The following is a 14,733-nucleotide window of genomic DNA, read 5'->3' on the forward strand; positions in this document are numbered from 1 at the left end:
TTCTGGTTCATTTCTCTTTTCGTCACAACAGTGCGGTACAGCGACTGCAATACCGCCCCTGCTGCTCCAATTCTCCGGCTGATCTCCTTCTCCGTCCTCCCCTCACTCATGAACAAGAACCCGAGATACTTAAACTCCTTCACCTGGCGTAATGTCTCATTCCCTACTTGGACTGCACAATCCATCGGTTTCCTGCTGAGAACCATGGCCTCAGATTTGGATTATTATATTATTATTATTATATTATTTTTTATTTGGCTAGATTTGGATAATACAATATTTGCCTCTGAGATATTGGAATAGAAGTACGTATGAAGTATTAACCGATTGACATACTTAAGTAAAGCAAGTACAGCACTTTGGTAATTGTAATTTGTTACTTTCCACCACTGCAAACATTTTTAGGGTGAATAATTGATAATAAATTAATAACATGAAAAATTCTGTGTGTAATAAGGGCCGTTAGTCTAGACTAAGACAGACTTTGGCTCCCACAATTTTCAAATGCATCTGGTCATCCGGTCAGGGTAATTTCCCCACTCCCATTTCGCCTGTACAGACAAATAAGTTGAAGCCCAATGCTTAGCAGAAATGAGCAAAATTCTCATATTTTACCCGGATGGAATCATGAGGTAATGGAATGAATTACAGACTCTTATTATCTTGCGCTCCCCTATAATCTTTCTCATGTCATCTCCTCTGCATGCTTCCTCAGAGGGCAGACAGAAATATAGAGAAAAAATAACTTAAATATGCAAAGCCTATTGATGCCAGGTTGAACGTGCGCAGACAGTAACCTGGAAATAATTATTTATTTCATCCAGATCTCTTTACAAAGGTGAAAACTGCTATTAGCTCAAACAATAGCGATCAGACAATTATGTAATCATTTGTCTCTTTCGGGTGGAAACCTCATATGGCCAAAACGGTTTCTTTTCAGGATTAAAATTCTAAAGTAGCATTTCGACAAGCTAGAAACGCGTCTCTTCGTGCCGCGTTTCTAGCTTGTCGAGCTGCCACTTTTGATCCTTTTTGTGTGACATTAATTAGTGAAAAATGTCAAAATGTGGAGATAAGAGGTTTCTGCCCGATGGCAACACATTGTGACAGGCCTATACTCTCCCTCTCTTCCCACAGGGTGAGGACCTTCCCTAAGGAGTCACCTCTGTTGGGGAGAGACACGGTGCGTGCTCTCATGTACTACGCTCTGAAGGTCTGGAGTGACATCGCGCCGCTCAACTTCCACGAGGTGGCGGGCAACGACGCCGACATCCAGATAGACTTCACCAAGGCGGACCACAACGACGGGTACCCCTTCGACGGCCCGGGAGGCACCGTGGCACATGCCTTTTTCCCCGGGGAACGGTTCACCGCCGGGGACACCCACTTTGACGACGACGAGGCCTGGACCTTCAGGTCACCAGGTGAGGCACGTTAGTCGTCGAGAGCATAGTGTGTGGCTGTGGCTTGTACAGTATCTATCTACCTGCGTATGCATCCGTCCATACAGTACGTTGTGTGTGTGTGTGTGTGTGTGTGTGTGTGTGTGTGTGTGTGTGTGTGTGTGTGTGTGTGTGTGTGTGTGTGTGTGTGTGTGTGTGTGTGTGTGTGTGTGTGTGTGTGTGTGTGTGTGTGCTGCTGTGCTGTGATAATGAGATGATATATATATCAAACCCAAACGTCTAGTTGTCTGTTTTAAGTAGATTTCAGGAAACGAACACGATGGTTATAGAGATGATCTTATTAATCACAAATCCTCCCTCTCCTCTCCTCTCCCATCTCCATATCTTGTTATCCCTATCAATTTCCTCTCCTATCTTGCGCTTTCCTCACCTCACTTGATCCCTCCATCATCCCACATATCCCTCTCCTACCCCTTTAATCTGGTCGGGTGGACTTGAAAACATGACTCATGCTGCCTCACTCCATCATCCGCCCCCCCTCTGCCTGTACCCCTGTCTCTGAAAGATGAGAGCAGAGACTGAGGGAAGGGTGATGAGGGAGAAAAGGATAATGTGATGCTCATGGGGAACATTTTGGCCAAAACATTCTAGACTCCTAAGGTAGGCTGTGAGCGCGAGGCAGGGCATGGCATGACTAGAATCATTATAGACAAGGAAGGAGAGCCAGTTCTTTTTGCCTTCACAGTTGTCCCAGTCTGCTAACTAGAACAGCTCTCCTCTTCTCAAAAACCAAGCTATGCATGCGTCTAGCCTTTGTTCGCGCTCCATATTCACTGTTTAATGTTTGATTTATTCAAATGATGTATATACAGCAGTAGCATACAACTGAAATAATGGAGGCGGAGAATATATTGGTTACAAGCGATGCTTGTTATAAAGCGAAGAATTGTTCAGTCCATTCCTTCCCATTTCATCAAGAAATTGATGAGGCAGAATTTTAATCTGCCGATGTTGGAAGCTTGGTTTTAGAGAAAGAACAAAAACAACATTTAAATATCACAGCAGCCAACACATTCAGAGACATACAGATGGTGTATTTTGATGATAATTTGGTGATCATTTTGAACACATTTTGAAGAAGGTAAAAACTCAAGTCCATATTGATGAGGTGCTATCAATCAAGGAGAAGGTTGGTGTTGGAGGAGTGGAGGCTTCGAGTGGCGGGTTTTGGGGCGAGGAGTTTAAAAAAGGTTTCGCTTCTGGGGGCTCCTGACACATAATATTTTGAGATAGGGTCCGCAGCCAAATCCATATAATTTTGGGGGGGTCCTTTTTTTTTTTTTATCCCACGATTTTGTAACCCATTTTTCACCCCTGTGTCAATTATCTAATATGATCCTGGGCTCTACACACCCTCCGCCAACCTAGTCCCCATATATGGGGGACATGGGGAGAGCAACGGACTTGAACTCATGCTTCCTTCATGCCTGAGTGTCCAAGTTGCTCCTTTACACCTGACAGGGGGGAGTTTCCCTGGTTGGACGTAGCGCGTGGAAGGAACACGTTATTCCAACCAGTTCCTTTCCCCTCCATCAGGCGCCCCGGCTGGCCAGGGGGAGGCAGTTTAGAGACCAGGATTACTGCATGTTTTTTGTGAGGGTACCTACCCTAGGGGACACGGGGAGAACATGCAAGGCCTACTACACTTTTGATGCGTGTGTAATAATAAAGCTCAAAGGAGCATTTTCCCTGCCCGGGAGTGCTCGAGACACCGCAGTGACGCACGCACATGCACTGGACAACCCCAACTTTCTGAGTAGGGTCGGTAAGTGCAGGCACACTCAGCACACCCGGGACGCAGCGCACTAGATTTTCCAACGACAACACGCTGTGAGTGACACTGAATAAACAAACGACAAGAGTGCACACCAGCACATTCGCTCAGTGCGAATTCCCAAACGCACGCTTAGAAAACATTTGTAGAATCGCCCTCAGGACCATCTTGATGGGTTCTACTGTACCACCTATTAACACCAATTATACAACAGGTCGTTTCGAGGAAGCAATCTGATTGGTTGAAACAGCCTTCTAGCCGTGGTTCAAACGAGCACCACTCCACACCTAATCAAAACAAAGAATTCAGCTGCTCTGTTTTCCCAGAGCGCAGCAAACTAGGCTAGCTAGTTTCTTGGGACATTTGTGGTCGTAGTGACTACATCTGTCATTAAAAAAATATGTTTTCTCAGCGATTTTCTTAGTTTTAAGGGTAACTGTTGTATAATTGCAATATTACACTCGAGGGTGTGGTTTAATGTGATTATTGCCACTTCAGTGATGATTGCGGAACTCGACTACGTCTCGTTCCTGACCGCATCACTGTCGTGGCAATAATCACGTTAAACCACACCCTCTCGTGTAATATTGCTTAATTAAGGGCCGCCCACACCTATAACATCATTATAGTTTTACTACTGTACAACCATAACCATGATAACATGTCCGCAATGATGAACAAACTTTGTGTACGCAGTGGCTGTGTCGGAGCCCCAACATTGGATATTGATAAGCTGTTACTGCTGCAGGCTATGCTCTGATGTGGAGAGACACATGAAAACAGAAACAGAAGGTCATCATGGGTTCATGAAACTCTTCAAAGACGGTCGGGAGGTCCTTCAACATATTTCATAGTCCAGTGGCTTTGAACATATTTTCCATTAGCAATTTCTCTCTCTCTCTCTCTCTCTCTCTCTCTCTCTCTCTCTCTCTCTCTCTCTCTCTCTCACTCACTCACTCACTCACTCACTCACTCACTCACTCACTCACTCACTCACTCACTCACTCACACACTCACACTCACACTCTCACTCTCACTCTCACACTCACACTCACACTCACACTCACTCTCACTCTCACTCTCACACTCACACTCACACTCACACTCACACACACACTCTCTCTCTCTCTTACTCACTCTCTCTGTCTCTCTCACACACACACACACACACACACACACACACACACACACGATGCACACGGGTGGATGCCCTTTAAATGTTATTTTATTCTTATCATTCATATTCTAATTTAATTTAAAACTGCTACATTGAACGTGAGTGATGTGTTGATGATGACATTTGGTTGCAAGCAGAGTCTATGCATGTTTTGAACCTACAGTATGTCGATGCACATCTTAATTGGAATAATGCAGCCTGTGACGAGATTATGACCAGGTTTTTGTCTACAGTGCAGTCGCTTTATGCTGCAAATGCTCCAAAATTGAGTAAAAGTTAAGTACTTAAAGTACAAAAGTAAAAGTACTCATTATGCAGAATGTCCCATTTTACAAGTTTTCAAATGTATTTACAAGCCCACAATGCGTCGCATTGTGGTCTTGTAGCTTGTGGGCCGAAATGCATATAGGGCTGAAGTGGTTAATGTATTAATGTTTTGTAATAATAATCCAAATCTACAAAGTAACTAGTAACAACAGTTTTCAAATAATTGTACTCCAGTTTACTCCAGTAAAATGACCCCCAAAAATCTATTTAAGTAGTTACTTTACACCACTGTATATATGCACATTTTGTCAATAGAAAAACATCATCGAAATGTGCCAACACTTTGCCTGACCACTCCTCACTTTGCTACGAGCTCGCCCGTGGGTGCACAGAAGCTCGCCCGTGGGTGCACAGAAGCTCGCCCGTGGGTGCACAGAAGGCGCCCGTGGGTGCACAGAAGGACACAACTGCATTTGCTACACAACATGGTCACGCAGCATGACAATGACAAGTGCGACAGTTGTAAAATAGCAATGTTTTGGCAGACAAGTTGTGTTCTTCAAGATGAATGTGGCATTCAATGCCCACAGCTGCTTGAAAGATTGATTTGAACTTGTGGATTTGCGGAAATGTGCAGAAATAACCATGTGGTGTTTGAACAGGGTTGAGCAAACAGAGAATAATTGTATCTAGATTAGTTTACTAATTGGTTTACTGATTGGTTTACTAATGACTTTGTATGTACAATTTGCTGTTCCAAAGGTTCTACCTGACACTAGGAAGGGTATGGCCTGGTCAGCCTGCAATGACATGCATAAGATCTGGTCATCCCAGCTTAGTAAGTAATGTTAAAAGTAAAAATATTTAGGACGACCGTTGAGCCGATTCTACTCTATGGCTCCGAGACATGGACACTTTCAAAGAAACAAGAGAAACGATTGGATGGCACTTACACCCGCCTTCTAATGAGAGCGCAAAATCTGTCTTGGAAGAGCCACCCATCGACTGATCTAATATACGGCAACCTTCCCCGTGTTTCTTCACTAGTCCAATTCAGAAGAACACAGTTTGCCGGCCACTGCTACAGAGCTGACAATGAGGTTATATCTTCCCTTCTTCTCTGGAGTCCTGCCTCAAAGCAGACCAGAGGTAGAAAACTGTCGTACCCCGATGTCATCGCTAGGGACACATGCATCAGTAAGCAGGAACTGGGGATGGTAATGAAGGACCGGGAAGTCTGGCGTGGCATTGTGAAATCCATGATTTCGACCGCGGTCGAAAAATGATGATGACCTGACACTATGCTAATCGAATTATTACAAAAATGTTGTCAAAGCTTGATACAATTAAGTCTTCCATAACATTTCAGCACTTGCACAGCAGACCCAGGATCAAATAAAGAAAAAATACCTAAAAGTTGTGCAGTACAGAACTTGAGTACTAGTACAGTCCTAGTTACTTTCCACCACTGAATGAGACCCTCGGCTGCTTCTACAGCAGCCTGACGTAACTGAGACCCTCTTCTACGGCAGCCTAACGTAACTGAGACCCTCTTCTACGGCAGCTTAACGTAACTGAGACCCTCTTCTACGGCAGCCTAACGTAACTGAGACCCTCTTCTACGGCAGCCTAACGTAACTGAGACCCTCTTCTACGGCAGCCTAACGTAACTGAGACCCTCTTCTACAGCAGCCTGACGTAACTGAGACCCTCTTCTACGGCAGCCTAACGTAACTGAGACCCTCTTCTACGGCAGCCTAACGTAACTGAGACCCTCTTCTACGGCAGCTTAACGTAACTGCTGCACCGACTTAGGAAGTCTCACCTTGCACATCATCATTCATGCACGCTTTCACTTATCTAATCAACCCCATCCCTGTCTACAGCACACACATCTAATATGTCTCTGTTATGTTATTGAATAGTTTGGCTTTGATATGTTAGCCTCCATCCTGTGCTTATTGCTGTGTTTTCCTGTCCTCTCTCTGTTAAGTGACAGATGCGAGGCACTGAGGCACAGGGAAGTAACTTAATTAAACAATGCTTCATTTTCTCTGAAGTCGCAGTCTGTCACGTCCACCTTGCTGCAAGGCCCAGTTGATGAATCATGTTTCCTCTGGCATCGCCGCCTTGTCCGTAATTCAGACGACGTGTAAGCTGATGTTCTACTTCTTATCAACACCTCTTATCTTATATCGCGTATAAGGCGGGAAGCTTGAAGTCCTCTGTGGTTTAGCATTCTTCCTCGTAAGATATCAGATATCAGCGCGAGTTGTTGTTCACATCAACAACTTTTTTCCTGCAGCCAGATAACCTGAGATTTAAAGGTTAGGTCAGCTTTAAAGTTGAAAAGTGAATGTTTTGACTGCAGCAGATTGTGGAACAGTATAATCTTCTCAAGAGGGATGGATGTTATCAGATGACTGCAAAGCTAAATAATTGCTTTTGCTTTAATATGCAAAGTGTTTAACAGCGGAAATACTAATCCTTTTTGCTGTATTTTTCATCTACAGTCCACCTGGCCCAAATGGATCATTTTAACTGAAACCACTCTCCTTAAACTCTACAGATTTATATCATTGCCAGTGATTTTAACATGTTGGTGATGATGGTGCTTTTTAATGTTTTATTAATATCAGATAGTCCTTTAAAAATGGTCCAGGACATATACTCTGGAGTCTTGTTTTTGCTTTGAATATTGATTATTTATTTGATGGATCACAACTGATTTGATTTGTCATTTAATCCAGTCCTTTGCCCTGCCTGCACATACTTAATCACCTTTTTGCTGCAACATTTCCTTTCCATTTTAACTACTTTATGCACAAGTGATGTTGACTACTTGGTGCAGTCTTTTAATGAACCCTGCCTCTCAGCCATGGATAAAGGGGGCCCTAATTAAAACTAAATTGGCTCCTTTGATCAAGTCATCCCCTTAGATAAATTACAATATTCGCTCTCTATAGCGAGACTGCAGGACAGGTGAATGCCTGTGGAAATCATGTCTGCTATCTTTTATTTAAAACAACTTCTAATAATGTGCTAAACTTTAGCACATTATCAAAAGTTGGCTAAAGGATGTTAGTGCTACTTACTACTTTAATCTTGTGCCTAAAAGTCAGCACAGTAGTTTTATTTGACACTTTTAGTAACTAGAGGTTCGAGCCACTATGCAGCCCTACACCACGTATCCTGCCGGCACTCCCATTAGACAATTTTAATATAGGATTGGATATTGTGGGGCGACTGTGGCTCAAGAGGTAGAGCAGGTCGTCCAATGATCCATGGGTCGGCGGTTCGAATCCCGGCTCCTCCTGTCTACATGTCGAAGTGTCCTTGGGCAAGACACTGAACCCCAAATTGCTCCCGATGTGCTGGTTGGTACCTTGCATGGCTTCCGCAGCAATCGGTGTATGAATGTGTGTGTGAATGGGTGAATGTAATGCACAATCTATGTAAAGCGCCTTGGATAAAGGCGCTATATAAATGCACCATTTACCATTTACAATATCCAATATAGGATTGGATATTGTTACTCCTGCAGCTGTTGCGATTTTTCACATGACGAACGTACCCCTCCCCCTCCAAACAAACAAACAAACAAAAATAAATTACATTCACAAATAACGTCGTATGAAAAGTCAGAGCAGTGACGGTTGTTTTCGTTTTGAGAAACATTGCAAAGCTCAGGCCCATTGTGTCGAGTGGCGATGAGAAATGTTGTAGCGTTATGCGATATGTGAGTTATGTTTCACCTGTTTTGATTAAAACAGAGGGAGGGCAGGGATATCTTCTTTGCCCCTGTGAGGAAACTTGTCTTGGACTCGAACGCTACACGTATACAGAACTGTACGTGCCTCTATGATGGAATTATAAACGTATAAACAAAGCAATACACGCTGAGCAAATCACAACCACAAATTACACATATTGCACATGCTACATATAATGCAAAAAATGACACAACCAGTTATGTTGACGATGATGTACTGCGCAAGCCCTACAGCCTCAAGCACTGCAATTACATATTTAATTGGTAGGTACAACTTTTTTTTAATGATTAGGTTTACATTGGAGTACTCATAACATCATCAGTGGAAACCTTGTGTATCCGTAGTTTGTAGATTAATGCCCTGTTTTATCATAGTGTGTGTAGGTTGCGAAAATAGCCGATCTGCAAGCTCACAGCGTATTTGCGTTGTGAAATAAAAAGTGGTTATGTGTTTATGTGGGTTTTCATGGATATTGAACCAATGAAACACTTTCAGGGCTTTAAATTGATTGATCAAACGATATGCCCTGCTTATTACGCGCTTTACCCGCTATTTGTTTTATGTGTCTAAATCGCCGAATTTTAATAATTAAAAAGAAAGTCAGTCGTTCCGCGGAGCAGGGGGAGAGAGCTTCATATTATGTATTATGTTATGTAAACAAACGGCGCAAGCTATTTTCGGCGGAATTTCGAGGAAAAAAAGCCCAGATACTTCAGCGTATGATCTAAAGGTAATAAAACAATCCTGGCAGTGTAGAATATTTGATTTTAATGCGGGTAACACGGATTACGCAGTAGAACTGGTATTAACAAGAACCGGAGACTAAATAATAACTACATTGGATCCATTGGAACACAGGTTATTTTTCTAAGGTTACCACCCGGCAGCGATTGTCTGCGGGACAGTAAGAGCTCCTACTCGGCATAGAGAATATGAGAACAATGTTCTCTGGGCTTGTCTGAGAACAGACCGCTCATCCATTCATCAGAGACTATGGCGTTCTTTCCTCCTCTGACTCTGTACCAGACGAGGAGCAGGCTTGGATTTTTATTCTGCCGTATCATGCTGACATTCTTTGCCCAGTTATGCTGTTAAATACGGCCTGGTGCTAGAATTAAAACATGATCCTCTGATGCACCCCGAGAGTCTGCATAAAAGAGTCAGCTACCCGTTGTGCATTAGGCTGAGTATAGCAGCCATTTGAACATTTTAATAATAACTAGAAAATACTGTTCCTGAAGAAACGGTGAGGGCTCGAGTAGTTTGTGGCGGTCCGTTTGGAGCCATGCCGTCATTTCTAACAAGCAACCTTGAACCTGTCACTCAACTTCACATGCACGCCCGTTCACACACACACCTCCGTTGTCAGGCCCCGCCCTGACTGGCACCCCAGCAAACAAACTAAAAAAAGGGTACCATTCAAACCGCTACAAGTTCTCTACTCAATGATGATGTATTGACCCACATGGTGTCACAGCCCCCCTTCTTCTGTCTTCCTATTGATTGACCCACATTCCGTCACAGTCCAGAGGGTAAACGGCCCCTGGGGATAATTAGCAATAGTGGACTCACTACTCGAACCCACAACTAGAAAGAAGAAACAGTGTGGTACAGTGTGATTGTTATTCACTGGCTCCCTATCGAATGGATCCGTTATTATCGGGGTGACCTACAGCTCTGTATTGATCAGGCATCCACCTGCCTACATTAGAGCTCTACTGCAGCCCTACTGTATGTCTCCAGCAGGTCTCGTTCAGGTCCTCTGATCAGGACCCACTAACTAAACTAAACTAAAGATGTGCGCTTTGGAGGTTGTTGCTTATGCACTTTCGATCTCTCTCACTTTGTACTTAAGGACACCTTTAAAAAGCAGCTCAGCACACATTTTAGACTTGCCTTTGTGTAGTATTTAATTGGGGGGGGGGGGGTTTCAAGCAATTATTCAGTGTTACATACTTAACACATTGAATGCTGACTGATTCTCAATAATGGAAGTTAAGGGTGCTAAGGGTTTGGTTCATTCATGACTACTTTTTCAAGGCCCACAGCAAACGTTGTCTTATAGCTAGAATCACACCACAAGAAAACACCAAAAGAAAGCTAATGTTGCTGCCTTTCTTCCATCCTTGAAAGGATCGGATCGATCCTTTCAAGGATGGAAGAAAGGCAGCAGCGGCAATAACATTACTGATGATCAGTTGCACCGCGTCGCCTAACACAACCCCCCCCCACCCCTGTAACTCGGCCGTATATAAACCGTTTAGAACGCGGAAAATGTCTCGGACGCGTTCATTGCGGTCTTATCACTGCAATAATGATGAATAATAAAGTGTCACAATCACTATAGTCTGCTCCTTCGCCTGGAAAGGAGCCAGCTGAGGTGGTTCGGGCATCTGGTTAGGATGCCTCTCGGGCGCCTCCCTAGGGAGGTTCTCAACGCACGGCCCACTGGGAGGAGACCCCAGGGCAGACCAAGGCGCAGTTGGAGGAAACACATCGACTCACTGGCCTGGGAACGTCTCGGAATCCCCCAGGAGGAAGTCACTAATGTTGCTCTGGAGAGGGAAGTCTGGATCACTCTGGTGGAGCTGTTGCCCCCGCGACCCGACTACGGATAAGCGGTTGAAGATGGATGGATGGATAATTGTATCCCACCCCAACTCCTCCCAGTGCAGCCAGCATGTTATATTTATTACATTTTTTTGTTGTATTTTATATATACACTGTATGTTTATATGCTATAATTACTGTGTAAAGCACTTTGTGACATATCTGCTCTCAAATGGTGCTTTATAAATAAAGTGACATACTCACTTACCTCAAACTGAGGTCACCCAATGCCATCGTTAAATGTGCACAATTAGTGCCGAGTTGAAACTGGGCATTTAGAGAACAGCTGAGTTAGCAAAATGCTAAATGCCCCGTTTACTGGGCCAGCTCTTCTCCTGCTGGTTGATTGATAGTTCAGGTATCCATGGAACTTTTCTGGGGTCATTTAAACGAGGCCTGGAATTGCTTTTTTGTTGTTTTGACAGGCAACAGATTACCTTTATTAATTATCTCTCTAACTGGTGCCCTGCAAATACTGCAGACTGAATACCGTGGCTTCAACAAAAAGCCTCATTAAGCAGTAGTTTTTCTTTTTCGTTTCCTTCTTTTTTGCATGACTTCCAAATCATTGCTGTGTGTGCGTGCGTGCGTGCGTGCGTGTGTGCGTGCGTGTACGCATGTGTCTGTGTGTACGCACGTGTCTGTGTGTGTGCGCGTGTCTGTGTGTGCGCGTGTCTGTGTGTGTAGGTGAGGTGGAGTGATGAATGAGAGCGTAACAGATGTGTTTCTACATGGTTGGTGAACATGTAAGCTGCAGTAAGGGGGTGGTCACACCCACACACATCACTACAGGTGCAGCTGCTTCAAGACGCCTCGGCAAAGCGTGCCGGCAAAACAGTGTGGCGTGCCTGCCGTTGCTGTGCTACTGGATAAGTGTTTGAAAAATGAGTTTCCCTTGAGTTATGTAGTTCATCATAATTATACCGGGGATATAAACCTTCCGTCTGCATTTGCCAACGTCCCACCGTTCCTGCCACATCTCCTGGCAACAGGAGGAAGTGCTGTAACCCCACGTCTTGGAGCGGGCCGTACCAAACAACGGTTTCACTGGCTACACATTTCTTGATTTCTGTAGTTTGTACCCTTTGGACAAGTGGGAAATCATCTTTGTTCCTTATGATATACAGTACTCTTGATAGTGAAAATGTATGCACTACACAAACACCTTGAAATAATGTCTGAATCTAAAATCTACGCACCTTGAAATACGGTATTTTGTGACGGACACAGAAAAACATGCTGAAAGCATAACCATCATGGGCAGAGGTAATACGCATAACTATACATTATCACCTGGGCAAGTGCCCTGAAGTTATCCAACCATGGCTCTGGCTCATACACTATACCCCCAGGCATAGTTCAGATAAGAAATGTAGAGTACCGGTTCAGTCTAATGTCACAGTATACATTTTATGCTGAATTGTCAGATGCCGTATTATCCCTGGAGAAGATACGGTGGTTGACCAATCAGTGTAAACTTTAAGCCTTCTCTCCCTTAGACTGGGAAAGTAAAGGCTGGGTATGTGATGATGATAATACTGTCCATGTGCTATTACATGTCCCCACTTTAAAGGGTAGAATTTCAATCATCTAGAACATTTCAGCAAAACACATTTTCAAACTAATCCAAGGGCCAAATCATGCAAGCAGCAAGTCATAATTATAATTTCTTTCCTCTTATTTCAACCTATTAGTTGCCAATTTACGTAATAGGTTGTGTGTAATTATTGTGACAAATGTGATAAGGTGCTAAATACATAAGCCTAATATAGGACTGTGGTTCCGTGAAATAAAGAACATTGAGAATTATGTGAGTCATCATGAAAGGCTGGCCACTAGCTGTGCTTGTGTTGCTTTCTCTCTACAGCGATGCGTCCATTAAACGTTAAACACGCTTCTGTGGGTTACATATTGTACATACCATACAGTAGTTATTTATTTATTTTTGGCTTTCACCTTTTATTTTTTTATATTACCAGCCAAGGTGCCTGGACCGCTGAGCCACGGCCCAGGCCCATAGTAGTAGTAGTTCTTAACGCATTGACATTCGGGAAAGCATGGCCTTGCGGTCCGGGCACCTAGGCTCTAATGTAGCCTGACAGCGTGTTGTGGGTTCGAGTCCTGATCCCCGACGACCTTTGGCCTTTGCTGCGTGTCACTCCCCAGCTCTCTCTCCCCATTTCCTGTCTACCTACTGTCAATAAAGACATAAAAATCCCCCAAATAAATCTGGAAAAAAAAGAAAATCTGGAAAGCATCTGTGCCATTTTAGATTTTCATGTTGGCAACTTGGCTATTCAAAAAATAGACTATATTCAAGCTCAAAGCACGCTTGTACATCTGCTATTTTGGGACAAAAGTGAGGGGCGTCTTATCATCATACATCAGGGGTATTCAACTAGATTAGGTCGGGGGCCACAACTGTAGAATGATTGTGTGTGGAGGGCTGCACCACGTGCGCGCAAAGCGCAAATTCTTTTGGATTCTACAAATGCATTTTGTGTTCAAACATAAAGATCTATGTAGGCCAGGGGTCCTCAACTAGAAATGCTGAAGGTCCACAAAAATGTTTTGAATAAGACCATGGTCCTGTCTCATGCGCGCGTAAATAAAATTGCGGGCCACGTGGGCCCCACGGGGTGGGGCTGCCCCCCTCGCCCCCCCCACCCCTAGAAACAACTATGCCTGTTTAGTACAGTCAAACCAAGCTTATACAAATCGTGTCCCATCCAACCAACCAATACTGGGATGCAGAGTAGAGACAAATATTCATTTATTCAATCCAAAAATCCAATTGTGTTCATTCAACTGAATGTGTGAACGTGTCACATTAACAGCTAGTAAGCCAGTCAGCGCAACATTGTCATCATGACATGCCGGCCCACAGTGGCGTGCACAGACATTTAGAGGGGCAGGTGCTCAAGTGAAAAAAGGGCACCTTGTGCAGCGTGTGGAACCGGCCGGTTGCCTGTGTGAAATGTATAGATTTTGGGGCATGAATAATATATAAGCATTTTTTTAAATCAAGAATTGATCAATGTCACCATGGTACAGTATGAACTGTACACTGTATGTACAAAAAAAAGAAAAACTTTTTTTTCCTTTTTTTTTAAAGGGCACATTACTGTCCAGAGGGCCAGGGCAGGTGGTGCTCTAGCACCCCCTAGTGTCTATCTGTGCACGCCACTGCCGGCCCATAATACACAGGCACACGTCGCGCACACACAATCAGTCGGTCCACATTCAGAGCGTTAATTGCGTTGCTCGGCATTGAGCAGAGAATTCAACTCTGACCTTTTTTCTTCTCTTTATCTCTTTATCATAACAAATGTCATTCCGGACAATCACAATTTGCGTCTTCACTTTTCTGTCCTTGCTTTTAACTTTTGGCTTCGATGTTCACCAAAAGCTGGACATAGGAGGGGCTCAAAAATCGAAATGTTGAATCATTTTGAATTAGGACAAAGTTTGAGAACTACTGATTCAGAAGGCATTTGTAGAATGGTCCTCAGTTCTTAATGGGTTAATCAGTCTGTGTCCCAGTTGCAGTACATCTACATTCTTCACCTTCACGATACTGACTGCACATTAACCCATTCTGGGCAGGAACCCCTTTTGGTGTTTTAACATTATGTTACACTTTAGCTATTGAAAAATAGCAGACCTACA

General features: G+C 43.7%; 1 protein-coding gene across 1 annotated transcript in view; it reads left to right on the forward strand.

Moving 5' to 3' along the window:
* LOC306939130 (matrix metalloproteinase-17-like) overlaps positions 1-14,733 on the forward strand; it is a 114,348-nt gene that overhangs the window by 77,335 nt on the left and 22,280 nt on the right. The window contains exon 4 of the mRNA XM_079523630.1: positions 1,138-1,424. Within this exon, the coding sequence (XP_079379756.1) occupies positions 1,138-1,424 (287 nt within the window). The remainder of the gene's footprint in view (positions 1-1,137; positions 1,425-14,733) is intronic.

The sequence above is a fragment of the Electrona antarctica genome, assembly GCF_951216825.1.
Source record: "Electrona antarctica genome assembly, chromosome: 16".
Taxonomy (NCBI): Eukaryota; Metazoa; Chordata; class Actinopteri; order Myctophiformes; family Myctophidae; genus Electrona; species Electrona antarctica.